Here is a 26,746-nt window from a genome sequence, read left to right as displayed (position 1 = left end):
CCCAAAATAACAGGCCCTCTGGGTGCAGACTGGCAGAGCTGAGCAGGGGACAGTCAACAGATAGACCCAGAACAATCCGGCCTAGATTAGACCAGTTCAGACTAGCCCATTTACTCAGTCTGTTTAAGCTTATACTGGTCATTTCAACTTTATAAAGAAGTTATTCCAGAGGATTGTGCCTTTACATGGTATGACAGCTCTCACCCTCTTCAACCTCGAAATTTCCATGGCTCAGCCGATTTTATAAAACGGCTGAATGCAGCACGCAATTTGCTATGAAGCCCTTCCTTTTGCCAAATCACTGGCTCACGTGTTGGGGAGTCGACTTTAATGAGCATGTTTTTTGACCTAGCCCAGTGTGGCTGGTGAGGTAGTCGTGTTGCTGGTGGCAGCTGAGGTGGGATTAACGTGCCTCTCCCTCACACACATGTACACAAACACATACCTACTGGGCCCCATTAAGTGGCAAAGTGTGTCGGAGAAGGAGGACTCTACACTTCCACTGAGACAGCAGACAGAGAAAAGTGTTTAAGTCTCCTCGCTGCCCCCTTTTCTCACATCTAGGTCATAATGTAGGCTATAGGCTAGTCTATGTATTCTAAGTAGGTAACACACAGCATGCATAAATGGGTGATCGGCGCTCTCTCTGTGTCACCCACATATGTGATGCTGCATATGTAGAGTATGAATTGCCATGTTTTTGCGTCATTTGTTCTTTTGTGGCCGTTTTGTGTCTTTTTCTCGTCATTTGTGTTTCTTTGTGGTGGTTTTGAGTTACTGTCTGCAGTCATTTGATTTGCTTTCCAACAAGAAGTCTTGACAGTTATTTCAAGCAACCCCTAACTCTTTGGGCCGCTGGGCTTGTGTCCGGCAGCTACAGTTGTTAATACAGACGTTGATCAGCGCTTATAGCTAGAGAATGTTACCAAACTTAGATACTTTTATAGAACCGTATTAATTCCTTCAATACTATCAAGTTCCATAAAATGCCTCCTTATTTTGTACCAAACTTCAATCCCTCTAGGCTACATCCACATTGATACATTTTCTTTTAAAATGCATTACTTTTTCTATATTTACACACAATTAAATCTCATTTCTCATGTCAGTGAGCCAATACAGTGTTTCCCATATACAGGCTATACTTACATTAGCTCACCTTATTTCACTCTTTTCAAACTAATATTAGGTACATACCTGTCTGAGTTGGTCTCTGTGTGCAGTCAGCAGCTATCTGTCAATATTTTGTACCTGTATCTGTACTGGTGTCTAATATCTTCAATTGATAGTCCCTATTATATTTATGAATGTATATCTACAACTAAACTATAGTTTGTTATAATTGTTTATGAATGTTTAATTATTATCTATTCACAGTTCAGAAGCTGAATAGGGGGATTAAAAGAAAGTGAAATCCAATATCATTCTGAAAATGATTTTTAGGGGCCCAGATGGCACAGCATTGAAAACTCTTACCCACTCTGGTGTAGGTTAAATTCACTGCAGAGTTGTTAAAGCTTGGCCAGGCACCTTATCATCTGCAATTGTTTGCAGATGGGAAACCATTTATGGATCAAATGTGTGTCCGTATGTGTCAGAGGAGACTCTTGGCAGTCTACACCACACCGTGGTTGACCAGTGGGACTTAACAGAAGGACTTAGTCACTGCAAACAGTGACTATGGAAAAGAAGCAAGAAAATATAGTTAATATTTTGATTAGAAAATACTTTTTACAGCATAAAACTGCAATTTGCATATGACTTTAAACTTCAACACCACATGCAGTATACTATGTCTTTTCCTGCCTCAGTACATTAGCACTTTCCCAAGGTCAGATGTCTAATTGCAGCAATCTCATCAGACTTCCATCCATTTTAGTTGTCAAACCCAAGGTTGTGGTCAGTTGTTGCCCTGCACAACCAGATTCATTTAAAGCATTGATTGATTGCTAAGCTGTCATCATGCTCTTATCTTTGGGAGAGCCGCGTTCACAGTTTTTCTCCTTTAAAGTGTCCGTACACCTGTTTATGGCACAGGTCAGGGGGCAGGGCACTGAGTAGTCTGAAGGTATGCCAAAGATGAAGAGAATAATGATGGATGCAGTGATGTGGTGCTGATTGCTCCTGAAGTATTTGTCTCATCTGCTGGTTACGGTGCCTTTTTTCAGGGTGACCTCTGAGTTGCCGATGTGTGACAGGTGGAGGGATAAACATGTGGGTTCTACGACTTGGCAGAAAAGGAATTAGGTCACTGGGGTCACGTAGCCTGCTATGCTATATTTAGTCCTCTTTTATTGCCAAAGCTCATTTGTTTGTAAGAAATATGACATTTTCAAATCTGTTTGGAGGGTCTTAAAAACAGAATTTGATATAGAATGAATTTATATAGCTCTGGAGTGTTTTTTTTTCAGAAATTAAAAGACTTTTTTCCTCCAAAAGATCAACCGGTTTGTGTTTTTCAGTCAGTCTGATCCTATCCAGGTCGTCTTGTCTTTGTTTCTGTCTGTATATTGTCTGTCAGTCTGTCTGTACCTTCCATCTCAGAAGATATCCTGAAAGACACCTTCCATCATGTCTTGCTGCTTTAACCACAATCCCCTGAGGATTGTGAAACTGCAGGCCAGCAGGAGGAAAGGTCATGAAAAGTCACTGCTGCTCACTTTGTTGATTATTTTTTCTGACCTACGTTGTTAAACCTTGCTGTAAAGCTTACGCCGCTATACTGTACATGTTACATCATAGAAATCCCTTTTTCCATCTCTACGTTTTTCTAGCAAAATCCACAGTAACAGTTCAAACTATACAGAATGAGAAGTACACAAAAATCTCCCTGTGTGGAATGGCTAGTTGACCCTAATGGCTTTTTGACGTACCCTGGTAATCAGAGATACATGGAAAAGTTCAGTTAAGGGAATTGCGCTGGACCAAAGGTGCTTTATGTACTGAACTAAAGTCCCTCTGGGTTTTATGGCCTCAAGCCATAATGGAGTGTTTGTGGTTAGGTCATATGAAGGACAAAGGCTAATTCTGATTTAAACCCGATAGAGTGTGGGGAAAACACCAGTTGTGAGAGTGAGAATGATGTGTACAGTTGTAAGCTCCTCCATAATGTCGCCAGCGGAAGCACGTTCATGTTTTCTAGCTCTGACAGTAATAAGGGCTGTGATATAAAGTCTCCACGCAGGGAACGACAGAGTGACAACAGCCTCTACTCAATACAATTTATTGGAACTTTGTTCCCAGATTGCCAGCAGACATCTGGGTAGGAAACTGGTCTTTTTTTCTTTCCTCTATTGTTTAGTTGTTGAATACAAAAACAGTTCAAAATGCTGATAATGACTTTGACTGATCTGCATAATGTGTCATGGATGAGGTCAAATTCTGGCAGTGGCTCAAAACAAGAGCTGTGGCTGCTGATAATGACGTGCTGTGAGCTGTGCTGCATGATTTCAAGTACTGCACTCCTGATGTTTTTGCATGCTATAATATTACGAAGCACGGAGGATATTGAGTTTATTCGTATCTCTTCAGCTCAGCTGAATAGGACATCTGGCCCTGTAGCAATACTACTATAATAACATGAGGAAATGGATGCTGTATCAAAAATCTCTCTTGCTCTTTTGCCCGCTCTCTCTCTCTCTCTCTCTCTCTATCTCTCTCTCTCTCTCTCTCTCTCTCTCTCTCTCTCTCACTCAGTGCCATTTCCACTGGTCCAGTGCAGCAGTGTGGCATTTGTTTGGCAGTGCTGTTAGTACAAACTGACCTATGAAACTGTCGAGCAAGCTCATTATCTCCACCAAATGGCTGCCTAGATACATGATATCAGCCCCATCAGTTTATAGTGAAGTTTTTTGCTTTTAGACTGGGCAGTGAGTGCACATAAGGAAGCACTAGGCTTACACATGCTGATCAACATGTTTAAGAATAGCCTTAATACAAATTTCTGCTGTCACTGCTCCAAATCTGTTGCAACCAAAACAAAGCACAAATGCATTTTACCTGCCGCAAACAGCCTTTTGCTGCTCATACAGAATGTGGCCATCAAATATTTAACATACCACAGAGTAGTTGACAAGTATTTCTACTGCAGAGAGCCAGTAGACAAACATGTATTTTACTTCAGGGGTGTTTGCAGAAGTGACGACTATGATTTGTTTTGCTCAGAACAATAGTGTAAACTTTAAGTTAGCAGTATAGCAAAGAGCACACACCCTTTTCTCTCATTGACAGCATATGAGTCCCATCCTGACAAGCCCACTAAATCCCCACTGCTTGTTTTGAATGATGTGTGACAGCATTTTGAAAACAATCAACTCTGACACTAATTGGCAGGTGAAGGAGGATAGCTTCGGTGTTGCAATTAATGCTTAAGTGGTACAATTGTTGCTCATTAAACTATTAATAACCTGTATTCCATGGGAAAAATCACCTGATTTGATCGATTTATGTACATTGCAAATTTTGCAGTGTTTCTGCTCCGGTCATTCCATCTCATTTCTTCTCTCAAGCTGTGGATGTTGTCATGGCAATTATCTGCAACACTGTGAAGCAGTTTTGTGTTTTGTGGCCGTGGCGTCTGCTCATCACTGTTGGCTGTTCAAATACACACAAACACACAAACAGCTGTGGGCCCATTAATGTGCGAAGAACACAATAATCTCCCCGTGCAAGAGGACGAAGATGTGAGCTAGGTACTTATTTTGATTAATTTCAGCAATCCATTCATCCATCAGCAATCTATCAATGGGCAAATACATAAATGAAATCAATGAAGTCATAAAAAATGAAGCTGGAGTGTTTCAGTCTGGCTCCCCAGATACTCCCCAGGCCCCATGTAGACTGTTCTGGAAAAGAGTGGCAGGGTGTTCAATTACAGCACCATTTTCACACGGGGATCATCAACAACTGGTGCTTCACCTTACACTATCCCTCCCTGTAGCTGTCATTCGGTCTCACATGGTATCAAAAAATATTTTGGCGGCCTTTGTGTTGTTTTAAAAATATAGTTTTTAGGCTGAATTGGTGTATTTTGGAGATAATGCTTGTTGATACCCAGACCTCAGCCAGTTAAAGGGGCCGAGAGCCTAAATAAATGAAATGGTTACTGGAAATCAAAGTGCAATAGAATTCTTATTTTTTCATGGCTTGTTTTAGCTAAATAGTAGGCCACTGTGTTGTCACCCATTGGTTTGTAAACTGACATTTGGAAGACCTGAATCTGGCATTTTGGCTGTCGCCTTCTTTGTTTTTTGGAGCCAGAAGTGACCATATTTGGATGGGGTGGGGAGAAAAGAGGGATGAAATCTTACTGGGAACCTGAGGACACTATGCCTGCCCACCAATTCCGAACACCTGACTGCACGTCAGTCAGACCAGTCATGCCCTCAAACATAACTCTCTTTGAGACCTAATATCTAATTAATGATGGAATAATTTTAATGTTATTACCAAAATCGTAATAACATCATAATTACATCTGGAGAAAATTAATTTACTTTGTGTGTCTTGACAGAAGTTGAGGCTTTTTGAACAGGAGTTCATTGGAGCTAGATGTTTTTTGGAGCACTTTAAAGCACTTCTGCATTGGCTTCTCTTCTAAGACTCTGAGACTTCGTCTAATTTTATAAACAGTCTATATTTTTTGCTGACTTTAGCTGGATATAAAGTTGTAAGTTAAGTGGTTAAGTGGTAAGACATGTACGCACCTGGCTTCCATACTAATCAGCATGAACTGCTCCGGTTTTCCCCTACCAGTGTACAATGCCGGTAAATATCCTTGATAGGGAAGACACCATTAAGGAAATTCTCCTGTCTCTAGCCGAGCTATTTCCACTGCAAAACATATGCTCACCTTGATTGAGGTTCTCTGTTACAGTGAGTGAAAGAACATAAACACAGCAATTGCAAGACAGATGCTGAACCATAAATCAAACTCTATAGCGTGGGTCCCCTTACCCCCTTGCATAAGTGTACAGTATTCAGCTTTATATAACTGATGTTTGTCACACTGCTTTATCAAACTGCTATTATTACCTAAAGTTGAAGAGTTACAGGAAACGGAAACATTTATTTATTTGACCTTTATTTAACCAGGTAATATCAATTGAGAACCAATTCTCATTAACAATGATGACCTGTCAGCACAGTCCTGAGGTCCATGTTTTTGGATGATGGGAGGAAGCCGGAGAACCCGGAGAGAACCCACGCAAGCACAGGGAGAACATGCAAACTCCTCACAGAAAGGCCCAGGACCGGATTCGAACCCAGAACCTTTTTGCTGTGAGGCAACAGTGCTAACCACTGCACCACCGTGCCCCAACATGGCAAGATGACCTTTAACACTTCATGTAGACTGACAAATAATGCTATTTTCAGACACTGTTTGACTCGCCTGCAGTTAGAAATGTCTGGGTGCCAGTAATCCCAGGAGAAATGTTGTCGATAAAACTACCAGCACCCTGGATAGTCACCTGTTGCCCGTACAAGTGCTCATAAAATACCAGGACGGGTGTAGATTTCCATTTAGCACTTGTGTGTGTGTGTTGTCGGATGTCAGCGTATGGCTAGCGTGGGTGGTTTGATAACGCTGAGTAAAGCAGCTGTCTTAAGCAGTTTCTGTGTAATTGTAATCCCTCTGATCAGCCTCTCTGTAAACACCAGATAGTAAACCTAGCCTGGAGCTTGACTCAGTGTTAAACACACACATACGTGCTGTTTCGCTCTTTTTTTCTCTTTCTCTCTATTTCACTTACTTGCATGTCAGTATGACACATGGATTTATAGATGTACACACACACACACACACACACACACACACACACACACACACACACACACACACACACACACACACACACACACACACACACACACACACACACACACACACACACAGAAGCCTCCTGGTCCTCTGTGGAGCTCTTATATGTGAATTGTCTTGTATACTGCTTGATAAAAATGAGTGGTCACTTACAGCACTTGTTTGCAAGCACTTTGATTGGTCACCATTTGCAGGGCTTAACATGATGACCCACTCATCCATCCCAAATTTGCACAGATGGTGCCCCTTGCCCTATTTATGCTCCTGACCGAGTACGATTCTTGTAAAACCCTCACTTGGGATCAAAGTGAGAGGGAGGGAGAACTCTACTCCATGTATCATATTTTAAATCCTTCAAGTGCAGTGCCCACATAAGACGGCTGGAATGAACTCTTTTTGCTGCATCGCTCTCAGATGTCAGTTTTTATCACGGGCTGTGCCAGAAGCTTCTGTTGAAATACCCTCCCTCCCTTTCTCTTTTTCCTCTCTCTGTCACTCTCTCTCCCTCGATGTGTGGCACAGAGTGGCGGGAGGAAATGTTAGCTAAACTTGCTTTTCCTCTGTAAGGCATTTATAAAAGATACACAACTACATGTCTGGATGGCCCGGCTGCATAATTCATGTCTTGGTGTAGAGCTAAATCCTTCAGTCCCCACCTCGTCTCCTCTCCCTGGGCCGTGCCCCTCAACTGTGTAATGGGTTCTGTGTAGTAGTGAAATGCTGGTTCTGTAGCATCAAGTAATGCCCACCCTATCCTATCCGAATGCACAAACAACACACAGAACCAGACTCACAATAACGGCCTGGTAAGGAGGCGGAACCAGAACCGCAAGCAACTGCAGATCTTTGTAGACATACTTTATTTGTGACACTGTATTTTGATAAATGAGAGGGATATTGTTCTGCCTGCTTTGAAGCAACTGGTGACTTTTTTTTTGTATATAGAAGGCTGCAGCATTCATCAGGTCCTGTTTTCTTCCTGCCCTCTAAGAGGTCTGTTTAATTATTTTGTTGTTGCTTCAAATTAATCCTAGGAGGGCATATGATCAGTTAAAATCTAGAGCTATTTACTCAAGTCAGAAATGCAGAAAAAAGGGAGGTTCATGTCCTGAAGTTGGTGGTGTAGGTGCTTTTGTCGACATGTGTTTGGACAGTGTTTGCTGTGGGGAATTAGTGTTACATCTGGGAGACTGCCACTGGGTATAAGACCGGTGCAGTCTACATGTCTCATGGGTGGCTCACTGGGAAAGACAGGTTAAACACATACACGCATTAAACACACTGTACATAGAAAGACAAAAAAATTTACGCATGTGCACACTTATGTCTGCAGACAAACTAAAAATACTCCACAGTTTGTAAGCATTTACTGTTAAGTATTTTTTTTTTCTGGTCAAAATTAAACTGCCAGCATATTTTCATCATACAACCTGCTTAGTTTTATGCTAAAAAAAAAACAACCCTGTTTTAACAGGATGCTCACAGATGATTTCAAGCTACAGATCCAGACTTCATAAACCTGGATTACGGCTTTATATGCACAAATAGTATATGTGCACTTACTCACACAGAGAAAGAAATAAGCACTTCTTCTTTCTTGGTCAGGACCCTCGTTGACATAAAGCAGTTCCTAGCCTCTTAGGCATCACAATTGAACTTTGCATCCCAGCCTTTACATTAACCTATACGTAATTCTAACCAAGTCTCAAACAGCCCGTTGAAGGTCTGTCCCAAAGTGAGGATGAGCCAAAATATCCTCACCTCCCAAAGAGGTAAAAATTAAAATGGGTCCTCACAACAATACATGTGCAAGTACAGGGACATACACACAAATGCAGGCATGGTCTCCAGATGCCCCAAGGTCCCTTGGCCAGATGGACTCCCCAGATAAGCCCGCCTACACAAACTGCAGCGTGCACTGTGATATTTGTTGTACAATCATATTAGACCCACGCGCACACACACGTGCATTTATGCGAGTCTCTTATAAGAAACATGCAGAGCAAGATGACCAAAGACCATGACCTCACCATAAACAGGAGGGCAAATATTGTGTTCCTTGCTGGCGTGCTGTGACGCGGGTGTTACGTGCTACAGCTCTGGTTTGATTTCCTCAAACTGACAGAGCTCACAGAACAGGTTGTTGTTTTCATGCTACTCGCAGGCTGTCTTCAGAGGTTGTGTAGCATTTAGACAGGATGACAAAGCGAGACTGTCACCTTTTCCATAGACATCTTCTGTTGGGCTCTAAAAAATTCATATTTACAAAAGCCATAAAAAAAAAAAATCACGAGCGTTAGATGGAGAATACTGACATTTCAGTACAGACCAGTTGAACAGAGGAACACAGTGGATCTGTGTCGGACTTTATAGATCTACTTAGATAGTCAAAGCCACACACAACAATGGTGGCAAGGCTTCTGTGGAGATCCAGCTACAGTAGAGTGTGTTGCCGCAAACAAACAGAAAAGAGTGACATTTTTCCGTGTAGCAGTGCAGCATCACAGTAGATGAAATGGCTTTTATTCTCTGTTTCTTCTGATGTATTCCCATCCGGGGTGGTGCTGAGCATCAAATCGCCCATTGGGTGACTGCACTGCACAGTATGAGGGCAACTATTTTGGCCTTACTTTGAGTAATGACTGCCACCAGCCCCCACCATTCACTGCCCTCGTGAACTGGCTTTCTTCTGGTTGAACATTCAGATATGTGTTGTGTGCATTTTGGAGAGAGTGTTGAGCACATGATAGGTCAACAGCTGGGTTGACTTGGCTGATGTAGAAGGAAATATTCGGGCTGGGTAACAGCTGCGAGTGAACAGGATCCGTCCATTGTCACATGGCAAGACTTGGAAAATGTGTTTCAATTCATAGTCTAAATAGTGTGCTACAATAATGAAATGATGGGTCCAATGTATTTCAGTTTCTTCTATGAGACAGGAAGAGAGGTTTATGTAAGATTTAACATGTGTGTAGCCACTACTACAAATTTAATATACAATCAAGGTTCTACTTAAGCCAAGTCTTTCAAAGTGCAGCATCAATTTATTTACCTTTTCTGCATTTCTGGGTTGTCTTTCCTTGGAATAAGTCAATTTTAATGATACAGTAAAATTGTGGGAAAAAAAGTATAAAGGATTAGCCTATTCGTTCATAAAATAATTTTGCAAAACACTGATATGGGTAGTGAAAATAATATGCGAAAACCATTAAATTACAAAGTCATTGTGTATGCATGGAGCACATGAGAAAGTGACAAGAACAAGTTTGTCTGATTGGTTGAGGTGTCCTGTCAGTGAAGTTAAGCAGGACCCGTGTCTCAGGCAGTGACTACTGTTCTGGAATAACCTTATTTGTTCCACCTCAGCTCATCAGAGAATTGACATGCGAAGACAGAATCTGGTCTTCTCCTGCTTTGCCTGTTATTTGGTCTTTTTTTTTTTTCTTTCTCAACACTCTCCTGCTTTAGTTCCCCTAACAAAGCATGACACACGCAAAACAACTTGTCCCTCTCAAAATGCATCATCAGAAAACTGAGCCATCAAACGTTAATCCCATATATTTGATGATTCAGATAGCGTTGGTGTTAGCTGTTCCTAAATCTCCTCTCTCTGAATGCCTTGATTTGAATCCTTTATGTAATCGTGCATCAAGGCCAAGCTAGTTGGGACTCTTGGGGCAACTGGAATTTACAGTGTGTTCGTCACTTGTTAATATAGATGGGTTAGCTGGTGTACATTTTCTGATACTGTATTTTTAATCTTTTCACTAGTAATGTAAGGAGTTATTTTTCAATCCTCTCACAGTTTGTTGTCATCTTTATTTGGGTTTGTCGTCTGTGCCCTCATCTTCTCATGGAAATTTTTAGCTGATTTAACTGCACTGGACAGGAACATGTGTCCTTGTATGGAGTCTTCAGTCTTCAGTGAAGACATGCAGGAATTAAAACATTCCCAGAACATCATGTCAAACTCCCAAATAAAAATAATGGGTTCCAACCTAACTCCTAGCCTAAGTGCCTGACTGACACCTGAATTTCTTTTATTTATGAATACATTTCCATAAATCATGCATTTATGAGTAAATAAACTTCCTTAAATAACTGCAAATCATGAACATGTACCATAGCATTTTAACAGAACATATTTATGTGAAACAATGTTTACTGCAACTATTATAGCAACACAGTCACAACACAGCAGGGATACAATTAACCATTTCACAATCATACATTTTCTGTCATCCAACTATTCATATTCAACTGCTGAGTGGAGACTACAAACATCTGAAAAATGACTTAGGCTCATTATTTAAGATTTTTAATTCTGCAGTGTTGGTGAATTACAAACTATTTAATAATTCATCAAAGTGTAGAGAAAGAGTTATGAGAACTTGAAAGCTCAGTACTCTTGTTTTAAAATTTAAAAAAAAACATTGATGTTTTTAAAATATGTAAAATATTCAAATTTCATCAAGAGGATGTCGTTATTAGATTAAGTATTCCATATTTATCATTCTAATTCCAATCAATAAAAAGAAAAAAAATCATGCATTACAATAATGTCAATTCAATAAATCCAAAGGGAAAGAACCAGAACAGTCAGCAGCAGATCTAATGTGACATAGGTGGCAATAGCTATGTGTCTTGTCAGCCTCAACTTGCAATCTAACCACCTTTCCTTGCTTCTGTTTTTTTGTAAAATACTTATCGGTCCTTATTGAAAGACTTTGCTGCAAATGTTCAGTAAAATCTCTGCAGTGCTGAGCCTTCATACTAATGGCATTTTAAGGTCAGCATCCTTTTCGCCACTCCACCTTTTACTTCTGTTCTTTAAAACTGTGCACATGCCTTCACTCCTCCACTTTCCTCCTCCACCCCCTCTCCCTCTGCTACCTTCCTTCCTGGAACAACAGGAAAGGCTGTAAATGTGCATTAATAAACTACAGTGTGAGTGGTTTTGATGCCCATCTGGGATCTGATCTGGTTGGCAGAGGGCAGAGGAAAATTCTGCCCTCCATATCTACTCTGCCAGAGACTGTGTTCTTGGCAGAGAGGCTTGCATCAAGGACATTTTTTTGAGAAGGTAATTAATGAAGAGGCTTGTCACAACCTGTGAAAGCTTACCAGTGATATTATTACATGGTGCTCACATCCAATTTCATAACTGCTCAAAACTTTGCATTGAGTTTAGTCATTTTAATGTTTGGAATTGTTGTATCTTCTGTGCCTGTATCATCCTTTACCCAAGTTTGATTTGAACCCATTAGTGCTTTGTCAAATCATACTGATATCCAGGAGTAGAAGGTGTAACGAGACGGATGGTGTTAAATGTTTTTAAGTAGTAGAAATAGATCATTTAAGTTTTTAGTTTCTGACAGAACCGAGGTTACGAAGCAGAACCCACATTAGCTCATAGCTGTAGATGGAAGTGGAATGGGCCTGGGCACTAAAACATCTGTAAGTGCTATGAGAGTCACTGCTACATGTAGTGACTCCCCCCTCTCCCCCCCTCAAGGCAGAAGTATACTATTCCCATTATATAGTACTATTTATTCTGACAAGAATAAAATACTCATTCAGTGGGTTAAAACAATTGATTAAACAATATTTGATGTCAAACACTGATGCTTGTCTGCAACTTGTAAACTATCAAATGATTGGTTTCTTGTCAGCTCTGATTGATTGGATTCTACAGAAGATTTACGGTATATCTGATATGTTGCAGACCGTTAAGCTGGGGTTCGTGATCCAGCAGCATGGACCCGTCTCTCTTGCTCTGAGCTGCAGGTATCACACTGTTATGCAACCCACTAGACGACAGGATTCTGTTGGCAGCAAACATTTCCTGGGTCTTTTTTTCTTCTTCTTGGTGTTGAGCATCTAAGCCCACCATTAGCACTGGACCAATGTAGGACATATTTGTGATTTTTGCAAAATTTTAAGTGGTTTATCCACTACTGCAGTGTCATTTATTTTTCCTCCTCCTGTGCTCTTTGTTGACTAAGGTCACAATTGTGAGCCTATTTACTTGTACTGAATGTGGTTAAGTGTGTTTTTTAAGAAGGGAGGGCCCAATTTGATTAAAAAAAAAAATAGACCTATAATACCAGCATAGCATCTTTTTAATCTAATACTTTATCCAAAATTGATCCATATATTTCACTCTGTATGGCCAAGAATTTTTTTTTTTTAAAGTTTTTTTATTAAAACAACCACAACCTGTGTTTAAAAATGCATTATGATGATTTTATGATCATTTTTGTATTCACTTTTACTGTCAGTGCTTTAGTAAATCTTTGCAAATCCAACAGCGTTTGGTGCTTTTAGTTCAGTAGTTCATGATAATTTTGTGAAGGAGGAAGTCGACATGGTGCTAATCATTTAATGCATAAAAGAATACAGATGTTTCCTATTAAAATCCCTGACTGAAGTTGAACCGCATTTCATTAAACACGCTTTCAACAAATACCAGAAAATTGTGGCGTGATGGACAAGTAACACGTCCTTCTATTCCTGTAACCGTATCGTGCAACGTTCGACAGCGACCACAGAATCCACATGAATCATATGTGACTTTGGAGCGGATTTGACATATGATATATCATAAGCTACTTGGTGTCACTTACTGCTCTGGCTTTGTTGATCCTATTACACTTGAACCTCCTCCCACAATATTTCAGTCTTTCCTAACTCAAAGGCAGTAGGCAGTAGTATATACTTTACAATTCTATTTGCTCTTGTCAGCTGTTAATTACAATAAAAGGGATCCTTTCCATTAATCTGCCTTAGCAGGAGAGTGTGTTTGATCCCTTGTCTGTTGATGCGATATCCATGAAACGTTTGAATCCATGACCCATGGAGGTTGTGTGCGTGAGAATAATCTATAGGGTCATTTGTGTGTCTGTATGTATTTATGTGCTCTCTTGATCTTGTGCATTGGTTGTTCTTTATCGGCATTTAATTCTCCTGCATTAGCCATGCATTGACTGAAAATAAAAAAATAAAATAGAAAAAATTATTTTACCATAGTGTGTCCCAGAAAAGAAGTTGGACTCCATAATATACCAGGAATTAGTTGTGCTTTTTCATTGTTTTTATGCTCACAAGTTCCAGTGTGTCTGCATGTTTTTAGCTCTGTCCTCACACAAAGGCACCAAAAATAATGTCATGGGTGCCAAATAAAGTTGGGTGCAATTGTGCATGAATGTTAATACCCTCCTCCCCCAAGGGCCACTGAGGTAATGTGGGCACCATCTGGACCTCGCACCAATTAAAGGTGGTGATCTCTGTCGATTGGCAGGGCATCAACCATTTAGCAGAACAGCAGATCAATTTAATTGAACACATACAGAATGCGGTGTCTATCATTTCAAATCAGTCTTGTGTTTGTCTGTTTCTGCTGTCTATGAAATAGCGACTGAGATTAAGATGACCAGGAGTCATTTCCAAGCTGCTGCTCTGGACTACTTCAATTAAATTCAGACATTATCTGACAAAATCACCATACACGATTTAAAGACAATGGCTGTGATTTGATTCCGGCTATATATTTTAAACAATCACCCCGAGAGAAGGTTGGAATATCTTTCTCATTATTCAGTCACACATCACATAGCCTCTCCGCCACTCGATGAACACAGAAAACGCAGAGAGGGATATGCCTCTCACTCGCAGGGGAGTCGTGGCAACTCCAAATGGAAAGTATTTTGGTCCAAAAAATTTGCTCAATTTGTTGCTTTGAGCTTTATTGAAAAACAATGTCACTAAATTGGACTGAAAAGTTTCAAAGCGGCTAAGTTGGCCACACTAGGTGCTCCTGGGTGGCCACAACAGTAGCAGGAAGTGGCATAATGCAACGTAATGGCTTCATTTCATAGTTAGAGTTCAGTTTAAATACAACAGTGAACAAATGCATCTGTGGAGTAACAAATGCATCTGCACTTTTTCAATGTGTGGATGCCAATGTAACTCTGCCATTAGGTTCCAAAACAGCATATTGAAAAATTGGCTAAATAAATAGTGGCAGTGTAGAGGTTGGCTAAATAAATAGTGGCAGTGTAGAGGTTGTGTGTGTGTGTGTGTGTGTGTGTGTGTGTGTGTGTGTGTGTGTGCGTGCATGTGTGCGTGCGTGCGTGCGTGCGTGCGTGCGCACGCCAGAGAGATTGAGTGAGTTTAGACCCAAATAGACTCCACATATTGATTTTTCTCATCTTGGCATATTTTCAAACCAGCTGATGAATGCCATGAATTTAAACCTTCATTATAAACCTATTGGGTTCAACAAATAGTTTTGAAGATGAAAAGCTAAAAGAAGAGTAGATTTTATATTTGTGTTCAGTAGTCAGGCTTGTAAATGGAGACTTGAAGTGCAAAGGATGAGCCATTTCCAATATGTTGCAAATCTTCAGCAAAATAGAGAAAACAATTGAGAAAAAACAGAAAGCAAAATATTCAGGTGGAGATTTGATAATAATCCTTAATAAACAGCTTTACTGTATAGGTATTTACTAAGACAAATCCTGCATCAAAACTGCCTTTTCTTACATTTGAGGTCACAAGTGATACTATTTTTAAAGATAAGAATTTGAACATTCAAAAGTTGTATGTCTCTTTATTGACCTGGTAGTTTACTGTTCTGTTATTTTTTTGGGTCACACTGTTCTGGACGATCATTTTATTTCACTTGTCTGAAAGATGATCAGGCCTCATGGCTGATTTTGATAGTACTCTTCCACAGCGATTCCCAACCTGCTTAGATAATTCACTAGGGCCCTGAAATAAATCTGAGAGGTTGTAAAATTATTCGTGCAATAATTACAAAGAAAACAGCAAAGTTGTTTTAGTTTTCCTAAATTTTTTAACCTCTTAAAGCCTCAAGTTGTTATTCCGAGGATACAACTTTGGAGGGTTGCTCTGCAATTTGTGATAAAATGGTCGAATACTGCAGCGTTTTCACAGCTCACATGCCAAAAGATTTTCACATCATTGTTCAGTTCTTATAGATAGAATTTAGCCCTCTGAAGAATTTTTTTAGATGTGATACTAGATATTAAAACACCATTTCAGTGCTTAATGGACTACGTGTGATCATGCACTGTTATTGACTCCCTCTTACAGTTTCAAACCTGAGCGTGATCCTCTCACTGTACCTTCATAAAATAAAAATTAAACTGGAAGCCAATTCCTTTATTCAGTAGCCCCACAAATTTTATTTTATGGAAAAAGGTATTCTTTTGGTGCAGTAAATATTGTCAGTTACATTCCACACACTGTGTATCGTATCCATGACCCGCCCACAACTATCACGCACACGGGATCATGAACAGATGGTATAGAACAAACATCTCTTACTCATAAATGGGACTCGTGTGCATGCTCACAACCCTGAGGCTAAGGAAGCTGTCAGAATGTGGCAAAATAGGCTCTTTGCAAGGCCACTCGTAGATGCCGGATCAATACTTTTTCATATGAGTGCTGCATGTGTCTATCATTGAGCCTTTACCAACCGTTTCATGAGATTCATCCCTGCGGACCTGCTGTTACGCAAGTAAAGGTGTTACTTTTGCTCTCCTCCACCTGCTCATTCCCCTCTTCTGCAAGCACATCGCACAGAGACACGCAAACACCAAACCGACTAACCATCTGATGATTGGGCTTATCCTGTACTGTCTGGGACAGTCTGTCAGAGAAGAAGTGACTCTAATCATGGCTCTGTTCCCAAGTTTCCCACTCATTATATTTAATCTGCATTTGCCTCAAAGATCAGCTGAAAATTGGACTGGTAAAAAAAACACGCACATTGGGTGGGAGATGAGATGTAGACAGCAGCCACTCCACACAATTTCTAGATGTATAAATAGAATCAGATGGCCGTCTGCCCTCTGGGGAAGATTCATAGCTTCTGTACATACTGCGTGTTGTCATAAATTAATTGCGTTTACCGAGAGAGATTGACTGGAGCCGCGACCGTATTGTGTTGCATTATTTTGAGTAATTGCCAACTTTAGTGAAAATTGTTTTTCTATGCTCTTTTATGAGTCATGCCCTCTTCATAGTAATGGAATAAGACTCTCACATGAGTTTTAAAAGACTACCAAAGATGCAGAAAACATGCATGCTATTTTATATTTAATGACACTTTAGAGCCACTATGTTATACTGTACATTGTCATAGTCATTAATAAAGATAACAATGTAGTTACAATACTAAAACCTTGACTAAGGTGTAGTCATAGAAACAGTAATATAAAAAATTAAGGCGGATGATTTTTTTCTTTGCAGTTTTATATTTATTTTAATTGTCATCGCTCTATTTGTTTTGCAATCAATATCATCATTGATTACAAAAAGCTACAATATCCCCTCCCTCCCAAGCTATCATGTCCCACTATAAACCTTCTGGTTATAACAAAAGAGAGCAAGGAACAGTAAGGAAAAAGAAACAAAGATAGAGAGTGACAAATAATGAGCTCACAGGGATGAAAGAGCAGGACAAAAAATGCAAGCTCATTCTGCGTTTCAAAGAAAACCTCAAGTTCAACTCGGCTTACTTTCTCTGCTGCCTGCAAGGTGACTTACAACCAAAATAACACTATTCTTTCTTGAGATGGAGCCACACTGAACCGAAAGCATCCCAGAAGACAATGTGCTAGATTCTGCTCCTTGGAAAAACCACATTGAGGCCAGGCTATTTTTGAAACACAAACCTCAGGCTCCAGACCCGTTTCTGTGCTTAAATCTGGTTCTAATTTAGTGAGTACGCTATTCGTCAAGTCATGATGAATGTGCTCCACCCTCTTGATGGATATAAGCCATGACTTAAGTAAATTGTGTGAATTGCACTTCATGGTGTGGTTCATTTTTCTTGACCTGACAGTGCTTCAGTTGATTACACATGTCCTTGAACCCCATTTGAACGAGGCAGGTGGCGTTTGTGAGTACGGGTGTCACTGATGATGCTTTGTCACATTAAGCCGGCTCCTCTGTCCCATACAATAACCACAGCAGAGTCATTGCACCTCACTTACTATATACTACATACGGTAAATACTGCCCACACAGATAGCACATCTGCCAGGCTGTTGCCATAAAACCCACTTATGAGCTGTCATTCTTATGGGGCCTTAAGTAGATGACCAACTAACCGAGGCAAGATACATATTGTCCCCTCCTCCCCCTTATTTTTACCCATTTATCCTTACTATGAGATGTATTCCTGTCAAAGGGACAAGGACATCTATCGCAGCCTGTTGAAGGTCCAGTGTGGCAAATCTGGCGCCTATAGATCACTGACTATCATGAACCTGGGTGACAGCTCACTCTGAGTGGCTGGTCTGATAGAGAGTGAGGTCTCAGGCCCTGCAGTAACATCCATCATGCCTCCTTCAGTCCCAATATGCGCTCTAAATCAAGGCCGAGGCAAGGATGAAAGCTGTAGAAAAATGGTGCCTACCTCCTACACGTTGTCGTCCTCATAGCCCCACTGTCGCTCATTTTTATTACCTCTGATGAGCCGACAGTTAGCTGGCTCATTAATACATGCCGGCTGGGATTAAACATTTCCCACGCAAGTCTTTCCCACACACTCACATTTTCGACATGAGCTCTGACCTCTGAGGAATATTCAAACAGGAGCAGACAGGATAGGGAGGATGATATAGAGAAAGCAACTGTAGAATGTATTAATGCCAGTAAGCAGTTTGAAGTTTGACCCTTTTCTAATTAACCCATGGAAGTGTTCCACTGTAGATTAACGCTTGTGGTGCTGAAACAAACCCTTCATCCTTTGTTTAGGTGGTTTGGGAAGAAAAGAAACGAGGGAACACGGAAATAGTCTGGATGGTTTAATGGAAAGGTTTGGAATCGTAATTTTTGTATGTGGAGTTTGAGGGAGCACGGTATCTTAGCTAAGCTGAATGTCACTTGATCAAATACAGTAGCAGCACCTCTGTGCCGCAGGAGCAGAGAATGGGGTCATATTCCTGGAAGGAATCTTAGACATTGTCTCTGTCATTCCAAAGCTCCATTAAAGTTTTACCACTATTATGGTTTTCTTGGCAAGGAATTGCGATGGATAGTATGTGATGGACGTTCTGCTGGTGTGTGTGTGGAGGGTGTTAGTGTGGCAGGTTATCCAGGAGCCTGAAAGAGGCCATGAGATACTGATAAGTCCTGTAGGGGGAAAGGCATGTGGTGATTAAATGCATCCGGTGTGGAGACCTGATAATCCGCCTCCTGTTGGTGTGTGTGTCTTTTAAGGGGTAAACATATAGTACAGGAGCAATGCATGAAGGAGGACTAGCCTACTGGATCGTAGACCTTTTTTTTTTTTGCTTTCATACTAACATTCAGGTTTTGATCTGTCATCAGGACCTGAGTGGGGGTCATATTATCTGTTATATGACCCCTTGTTTTACTTGTCACTAAGATAGTTATTTATGACTCTAGCTTAGGGGTCTCCAACCTTTTTTCCTCTGAGAGCTACTTTGATAAAATGAAATTATCCAAAAACTACATTAGTAGCTGTAACTGTAACATTTATTCACATAGCTGAGCTCCACAGCAAACCAGCTGAATAAGCTTATTTTATGTGAACAATAACGAATTGCACGTGTGTGTGTTTGTGTGTGTGCTCCTTGAGATATTTTTTGTGATGAAGACACTTTGTGTAAAAATACAGCACATGGAAGTCAGTGTGTGGTGAGTGAGTGTTTGTAATGTTTTAGTGTTTTCTTCTGGGAGAGGAAACTGAGGCAGCACTGTAATCCATTCATGCTTCAGCTCTCTGAATGAGGTTGGCCGAGGTTTATGTGCCGTAAGACTGTGATATTATCACAGCATGACAACGGTTGATATCAGGACATCATTAACTAACTGCACGTGAGGGATAATGAGTCACGAGTTATACTTTATACACGATGCCAGTTTAGGTGAACCAAAAATTAAAAAAAAGAAAATATGTCATGCATGAATGAAAGGGGGATTAAGCATTGTGGTGGTTCGATAGAATCCACTGATTAATATCCTTTTCTATAGTCATTTTCATTAAGCAATAAATGTGTCAGAAAGAGGCATGGCACTCAAATCCATTAGGAAAAGAAGATACAATTTATTTGGGTTGATTCGCTTGCTAATCCATAAACAGAGAGAAAATAGGTCATTGATCCAAGCCAAGCAGGGACTGTGCCCGGAATAGGACAGATGCAATAGGTCCAGTACATGCAGACAGAAACAGAAACACAGGGATTTTCACAGGCTCCCAGAATTCCTACAGACACATGCAGAGTGATGTTATAGAAGCTCTCCGTAACGTCAATTACAGTAAGCATGACCAGTGTGATCTGGGGCTTGTGCATGCCTTTGCATCTGCTTGCCTACTCATATGGAAATGGGGTGGATATATAATGAACAAGGGGGGTTTCAGTGATGCTAACTTACAGTGGAAGACCGCACGCTTGCCTTGCAATCCCGCAACTTTTTACTCCTACTAGCCCGAAAATCACCTCATTCAAGTGCAGTGGCTCCTGGTTCAGCGCCTGCTAAAAACCTGCCATAACACTGATGTTGAACATCTAACTGTTCTTGTTTCCTTTTATCTTTTCTTTGTGTTATTTTAACACTCTTCCTTTTCAGTGACCGAGGATGTATTTTTAACAGAGCCCCACTGTTGTTTATGTGGTTATCTTTAATTTGAGTTGTTTTGTGATCTTGGTGTTCTTGATCTGAGCCTGTCTATTTATTTCTTATTCTCTTTGGTCTTCCTCTCTTCTCTATTCCTGCTGTCTCTGTCACTATGTGCTACAGTAGAGTTATTTAAAGCTATTGCTGTTGCTAATGTTTGATGTATTTTTATTTGCCCGTGTTTCTGCCTAGTGTTTTTGCTGTTGTTGTTGTTTTCTTTTGTTTTTGTTTGTGTGGTGAGCTTTCTAACCCCAGTTCATTTTGTTATGGCACCACCGCAGTCCAGGATGACGCTGCCCCAGGTACCCAGGAGTACATTATGTTACGGCAGGACTCCATCCACTCTGCGGATATAAGGAGTAAAGGGTCCCCCTTTCGTGCTAAGTGTCACGAAATCTTCTGCTGCCCGCTGAAGCAAGCCGTCCACAAAGAGAGCGCAGAGCCCGAAGGTTTGTTCGCACCCCCTTCTTGTTTTGATTTGCTGATGCTCCTCATCTCCCCTGCCCACTCTCGTCTTGTTTTCCCCTCTCTCTCATATTCTGTGTGAACTGATAGTTCGCCGCCCCTCCAAACTAAGTTCTCTTTCATTCCTGTCCCATTTTTAGAGAGCATCTGGCGTGCTTCTGCCCCTTTCTAGCATGTGTGTGTTTGTGCGCGACCGTGCGCGTTCATGCAAGTGAGAATGTGTGTGTATTTGAACATACTATACGACTCAATGCTTAGGGGATGTTTGCTTGCAGGAAACCTGCAGGATGGCGCCTCTCTGAGTGTACGAGTGTATGTTTGTGTTTGTGTTTGTGTGTGCGCGTCTGCCTGCATACCCCTTATGTTGGACTAAGGAGCATAGCATCTGCAGCTCCTGCCCACCCCTCCTTACCCCAAACCATTAACTCGGACATTGCCACCCTGAGGCGCACGCACAGACCAAAACAAAGTGCAAAAAGAAAAGGGGTTATAGATGGAGGCAGCTGCTGCCCTAATGAAGTCAATGACTCTGCAATTTCAGTGTGTACTTCCACTTAAACTGGCCTCATAACAAAAAAAGGTGAAACTTTTTTTGATCTTTTTCTCCAGAAGATTATATTTCATAGATCATGACGAAAGAGTCACCTACCCTAAGCTGCCCATGCTTCTGCCTGAGGCTCGAGGGTCGTGGTGGTTGCAGACTACCTACCCGATGCTTCCTTCCTTTCTTATCTCCCTGCCTAACATTATTTTCCCTCTACACCCCCCGCACCCTAACCTGTTTTTATTTTCGGCTTCAATGCTTGCAGCACCAGCATGAGAATAAGACTGCATACTGTACATGTTAACAACCCTCATTCAATTAAGGACATGTAGTAAAATAAAAGAAAATCCCCCTGTGCTCCAAGCATGCTACAATACCCCGCTCTGTCTGGCACTCAGAATCTTTGACTAGCTCATTTATCATCTATCCCTCAATAGAGTGCTAAGATTGTAGAAATTGCCTTCCTTTACAGACTTCCTGATAGGTAAGAGATTGACTCTCTCACTACTGATACGTTTTCTGCAATGTATTGGTCTGTCTCCTGCTGTATTTGAAAAAGGGGTCATGTTTGGTACAGTATTTCTGCACTTAGATGTCAGTTAACCTGTTGATAGCTCTCTGTTTACCCGCTAAAGGACTCAAGCACGTCCTTATCCTTGTGAGAAAAGAGAGAGAGGGTGAGAAAGAGCAATAAAGAAGTGGTATACAAGCATATGTCTGGCAAGAGAAGTACAGATGTATTATTCAGTTTGTCTGCAGCTCCAGTTGGACGTGACTGAATTTACAAAGGAAGGAGGGGAGACTACAGCTCTTACGTAAGCTGTTCATGAGGACGTCATTAATGTGGATGCATGATGCAGATGGAAAATGTGTTACACCGCGTGCGGAGTAGGCTATACAGACAAACAGAGACACACATCCTACACTATAAAATTGTCTGTGGATATTTTTGCTATGGGGAATAAATAGCACATTAAAAAACAGAAATAGTTGGTGATATAGTGATATATTTGTTTTACGGTTGTTTACCATTGGGAAAGTGGCATTTGATGTAAGTTTTACATTTTGAGAGATATGAACAGTAAAAGTCAGCCATGTCACACTGTTACCATGGCAACAAGATCGCAACAGCTTTGTGTTGTTCTCATTAATGATTTTCATGGATTATTGGAGAAAACGAAGCTACTGTATGTGTTAGACAGAAGTCAAAGTGGATTTTGATACAGACTGTTCAGTGAGGAACCGCGATTGGCTGTCTATTCTATAGTTAAATTACAATAATTTATTAACTATCATACTACTTGGTAAACAAGACAGCAAGATTTTATTGATGTTCGTGCCATTGATAAACTGGAGTAGATCTGCTGTTGTTGACAGCTCTGTAATGTATGAACTCTGAGATGCATTAAGCTTTGACAGAGTCGGTAATCTGCAGCCTAATTCTTCTAATGCATATTCCAGCACTGTACTGAGGTGGATGGTACGGAGAGCAAGATGTTGGTTCCACATGCCCAGAGATGTGTTTGACAGAACAACACATTGACAGCACATGGATTTAGAGTGTAGCACCCCAGAGGATAAGTTCAAATCATATCAGTTCATCTCTGCTGAGCTGCAGGGAGCATAAGAACACGTGTTCACTTCAGGCAGAGAGCTTTGGACTCTTCCTCCTTCCTCAGGCCTGTGTGTGCTACCTGCTGTCAATCAGTTTGTGCTCCGTCTTGCTCTCTTTGGCTCAGTCTGTGTCCCTACCTTTTGATTCTTTTTTTCTCTTGATTCTCTCGTCAATCTCTCCCTTTTCCCCTCCTTCTTTTTCTCTGTCTGGCTCTGCTCTGTTTCTCCACAACAGAAACAAAAGATGATGCCTGGGGGGCAGATCTGTGTAAATATCCATCCATAATTCAAATGACTGCAAGACTTTGTGTTTGTAGTTCCAAGCTATGCAATATGTACACAGACAGACAACTATCCTTATAGGGATGTAAACACAGACATGAGCAGTATGTGTGATATTTGTGCAAGATATACTCAATAAGAAATGGGAGTATTCCCAGTTCAATTAGGCATGTTGTGGATTTGTGGCCCCACATTTGAATTAGTTTGTTCACTATTTCACTTCCTCTGCACTGATCTGGAGATTTTTCTGGCCATACTCAAGAGAAATTTTGCTTCACATTGGTTCGGTTTAGATTACAGGAGTTTTAAAATGCTACTTAGAAAATTGACTCCATTGCATAAATGAATGTCGCAGACTGTCACATTTGAATCCCACAAATGGCCACTTTACAAAACAATCTGAAATAACTCACCACCATCTCACACACAGACACTCTTGGGCTCGAGGTCTCACCCAGTCGTATTTAGGCACCTATAAAAATTTCAATAGGTTTTGCTTGCTGTAATCGTTTCATACTGGCCATTAGGAGAGCACTTCTAAATGCAGTTTTAATGGAAATGATGGCAGACAAAATACAATCTCAGAAATGTATATGAAGGTTTATCTGAAGGGAATACACGGCTTCAGCAGGTCGCTACAAAGATTCAATATTCATTCCTTTGTTCATAGACTATCTTGAAATCAGAAAATCCACAGTTCACCCTCAGTCGGCCTCCTCGTAGCTCCGGGGCCGGTCCCCTGAGGCGCACAAGTCTGCCGCCTGGGCCCCGTCCCTTGGTAGTTCTGTGGTCTGCAGGGACCAACAGTTGCTCCTGCAAGACGGGCCTTCCGGTCAATTCTAGTTTGGTCCTCGCTTCCAACCGCACAACTCTCTGACCCCCACTACTGGCACCTAAGCGATGCACTCCCGGTGGCCTGCTTCAAGGGCTGATGGACTTGGGGTGCGTGTTGAAGGGTTCCTCCAACATGATTGTACTATATGACTTTCAGTGGGCAACCCTTCTCTTCACTTTAAAATGACAAAAACAGAACATTTTCTCTTTGTGTTTCTTTGTTAATCTGTAATGGACAGACAATAAGGACTAGAACAAATAAAAACATTTCCTTTAAATGATCACACCATTTTTTTTGGTATGCTTTATCCTTTTTTTGCAGATCAAATATATTTTATATTATTGGTGACCTTTCACACCAAGGATATAATACATGTTTAGGTTGACTTCCAACACATTCGGCCGCCTTTGGTGTCTGTTCTTTTCACTAAAGCTTGCATATATTTGAACTTGAGCTATTCATAGCAGTCACTTAACTTATTACGCATCTAACAAACTGTAAGGTTAAAAGAACGTAATGAAATCAGTAATGTGATGTGTTAAACAGAATGAGGTCCAGCACCTGTGTTACTCAACATTCAGGCTGCTGTCTAATCAGTTTCAGCCTTATTGACAAAATAATTCATTTGCTGCCCACTCAGCCAAGAAAATGTTAGCAGAAGTGCACGAAGAATGAGAAGTAGCACCATTCATTTCCCACATCCATTTGTAAAATGCATGGCAGGGATTCACTACAAAGTTGATACAGTGCAATTACATTTCAGGGGGCTGGTGTTTCTGCTTTTACAGAGCATCCTGTTGAGGTGTTTCACAGAGTCCTGCACATTACCGCAACAAGAGACAAAACATGCAGCCACAAGATGCACTCATGCCGCAATGGCAGCTTGTTTAATTTTCTTTCTTTCCTTTGCAGTCTGTCTTGCTGCACAAAAGCAACAACTCTGTTTGTCTAAGTCGATACATAAATAGACTGTGCATGAATAAATCATGTGTATGATAATGTGATTTGGTGCCTGGAGAGCGCAGGCTAGCAGGAAAGTGTCAATGTCACATCAGCACTGTAAGTTCTGCTGTGCTTATCTGACCACTGTTGACATCTGTAAGAACACAAGTGTGCATTTTGCATTATATTACTTAGTTCTATCTTCTATTTACACGAGGCATGAACTTAAATGTCTTTAAACTGATGAAAAATGAATGCCACAATGAGACAATATGTACTACTAGTACTTTAATTCTCCCACATGTATGAAGAAGTAGTGTTACGTAGTAAATTTTAAGCTTTTTAAATCGAAATGTAACCATTTCTAAATGTGAAAGCTAACTGCTCAGGCTCTGTCAATGTCATACATACAAACACAAGCACATATTTTCAAGTTCCTACTTTCTCAGATTTAGGCAGAAATGCTGATTCAGTGATTTGTGGCTCCTCTGAGGCTTAAACTAAAGGCATAAACAAACAAGCGGGAGTGGGTGTGCATGACAACATTAACAAGAAACTCCTCTGGAGACCGACAGAAATGAAGCGGGGTCAAGTTGCCGGGCTTATTACGTTCTATCATAGTCTATTTAATTAACACTTCTCTCTCATTCACCTCCCACACCTCAGCTCCTCTCCTCATGGTAAACTTAGCAATAACCACATGGACTGAAATAAAGAAGCAAATTATTGGGACTACTCTGTTCAGAAATGCAGTCAAATGGTTTGTTATCGATTAATGTTATGATTGATTTTACCACCATGTACAGTTCATGTAAATGGAGCATGTCATACTACTTATATTCTAAGTATGCCTTCCACTGTAGGAGAAAGGTTGGGCTGAAACTGCACTGTCTTTCTCATATATTTGAAGGGAAATCTCTCATAAATGAATCCAAATTGCCAGAGACTAGCCTTAAATTGCACAATGCTTCTGATAAATTTAGCACATGCATGCTTATCACATCTTTCCCATCAAAAGCATATAGCTCGTCAGCTAAGCACACTGCCATTTTCAATGCAGAAAATGGCAGAGACTGGAAGGGTCATTGGAAAGGAGCAGAATGCATTATGCTTTATTTCAACAGTCCCCATTTGGTGAATTTGACTCTATTATGTAATATAATTACATTGCATGCTTAAATAAAAACATTTTCCCAATGTTTCTTCAGAAATAATTATTGCAAACCAGGGAATAAAAAGATGCATTTACAGGACACGATATGCTGTTTTATATTCCACAAAGTCAAATGCATCATGCGTGTCCTCCATGTCCACATTATCAGCTTTAGTCCCTATCGCTTGCACTGCCAGACTTAGATATGACAAACCTTCACCCAGCTTGACACTAAAATCCCAGCTTTTGTCATTAATGGACTTGCTGTATTGTTTTTTCCAGTAAATTTCCTGTGTAACACAGTCTGGCTTTAAATCTGAGCTAAACACGAACAATCAGTAGAGTAGTCAGGTTAAAGTAACTGTGACACAAGCGGTGTGCAAGTTTTTCCTGGAGTAAACAAGCATTAAG

The 26,746-nt window shown here is 40.7% G+C and overlaps 1 protein-coding gene across 3 annotated transcripts in view; it reads left to right on the top strand.

Annotated features, from left to right (window-relative positions):
* fgf13a (fibroblast growth factor 13a) overlaps positions 1-26,746 on the top strand; it is a 93,462-nt gene that overhangs the window by 24,115 nt on the left and 42,601 nt on the right. For 2 of the 3 annotated variants that reach the window (XM_069170877.1, XM_069170876.1), the window contains exon 3: positions 20,782-20,949. The exons of the other annotated variant lie outside the window; for it this stretch is intronic. In XM_069170877.1, coding sequence (XP_069026978.1) covers positions 20,782-20,949 — 168 coding nt within the window. The remainder of the gene's footprint in view (positions 1-20,781; positions 20,950-26,746) is intronic. 3 annotated transcript variants of the gene reach the window in all.

The sequence above is a fragment of the Embiotoca jacksoni genome, unplaced genomic scaffold, assembly GCF_022577435.1.
Source record: "Embiotoca jacksoni isolate LCO1_2020_lvr unplaced genomic scaffold, fEmbJac1.0.p SCAF_5, whole genome shotgun sequence".
NCBI classification, from domain to species: Eukaryota; Metazoa; Chordata; class Actinopteri; family Embiotocidae; genus Embiotoca; species Embiotoca jacksoni.
Note: the sequence above shows the minus strand (reverse complement) of the source record. Positions and strands in the feature narration are given on the sequence as shown.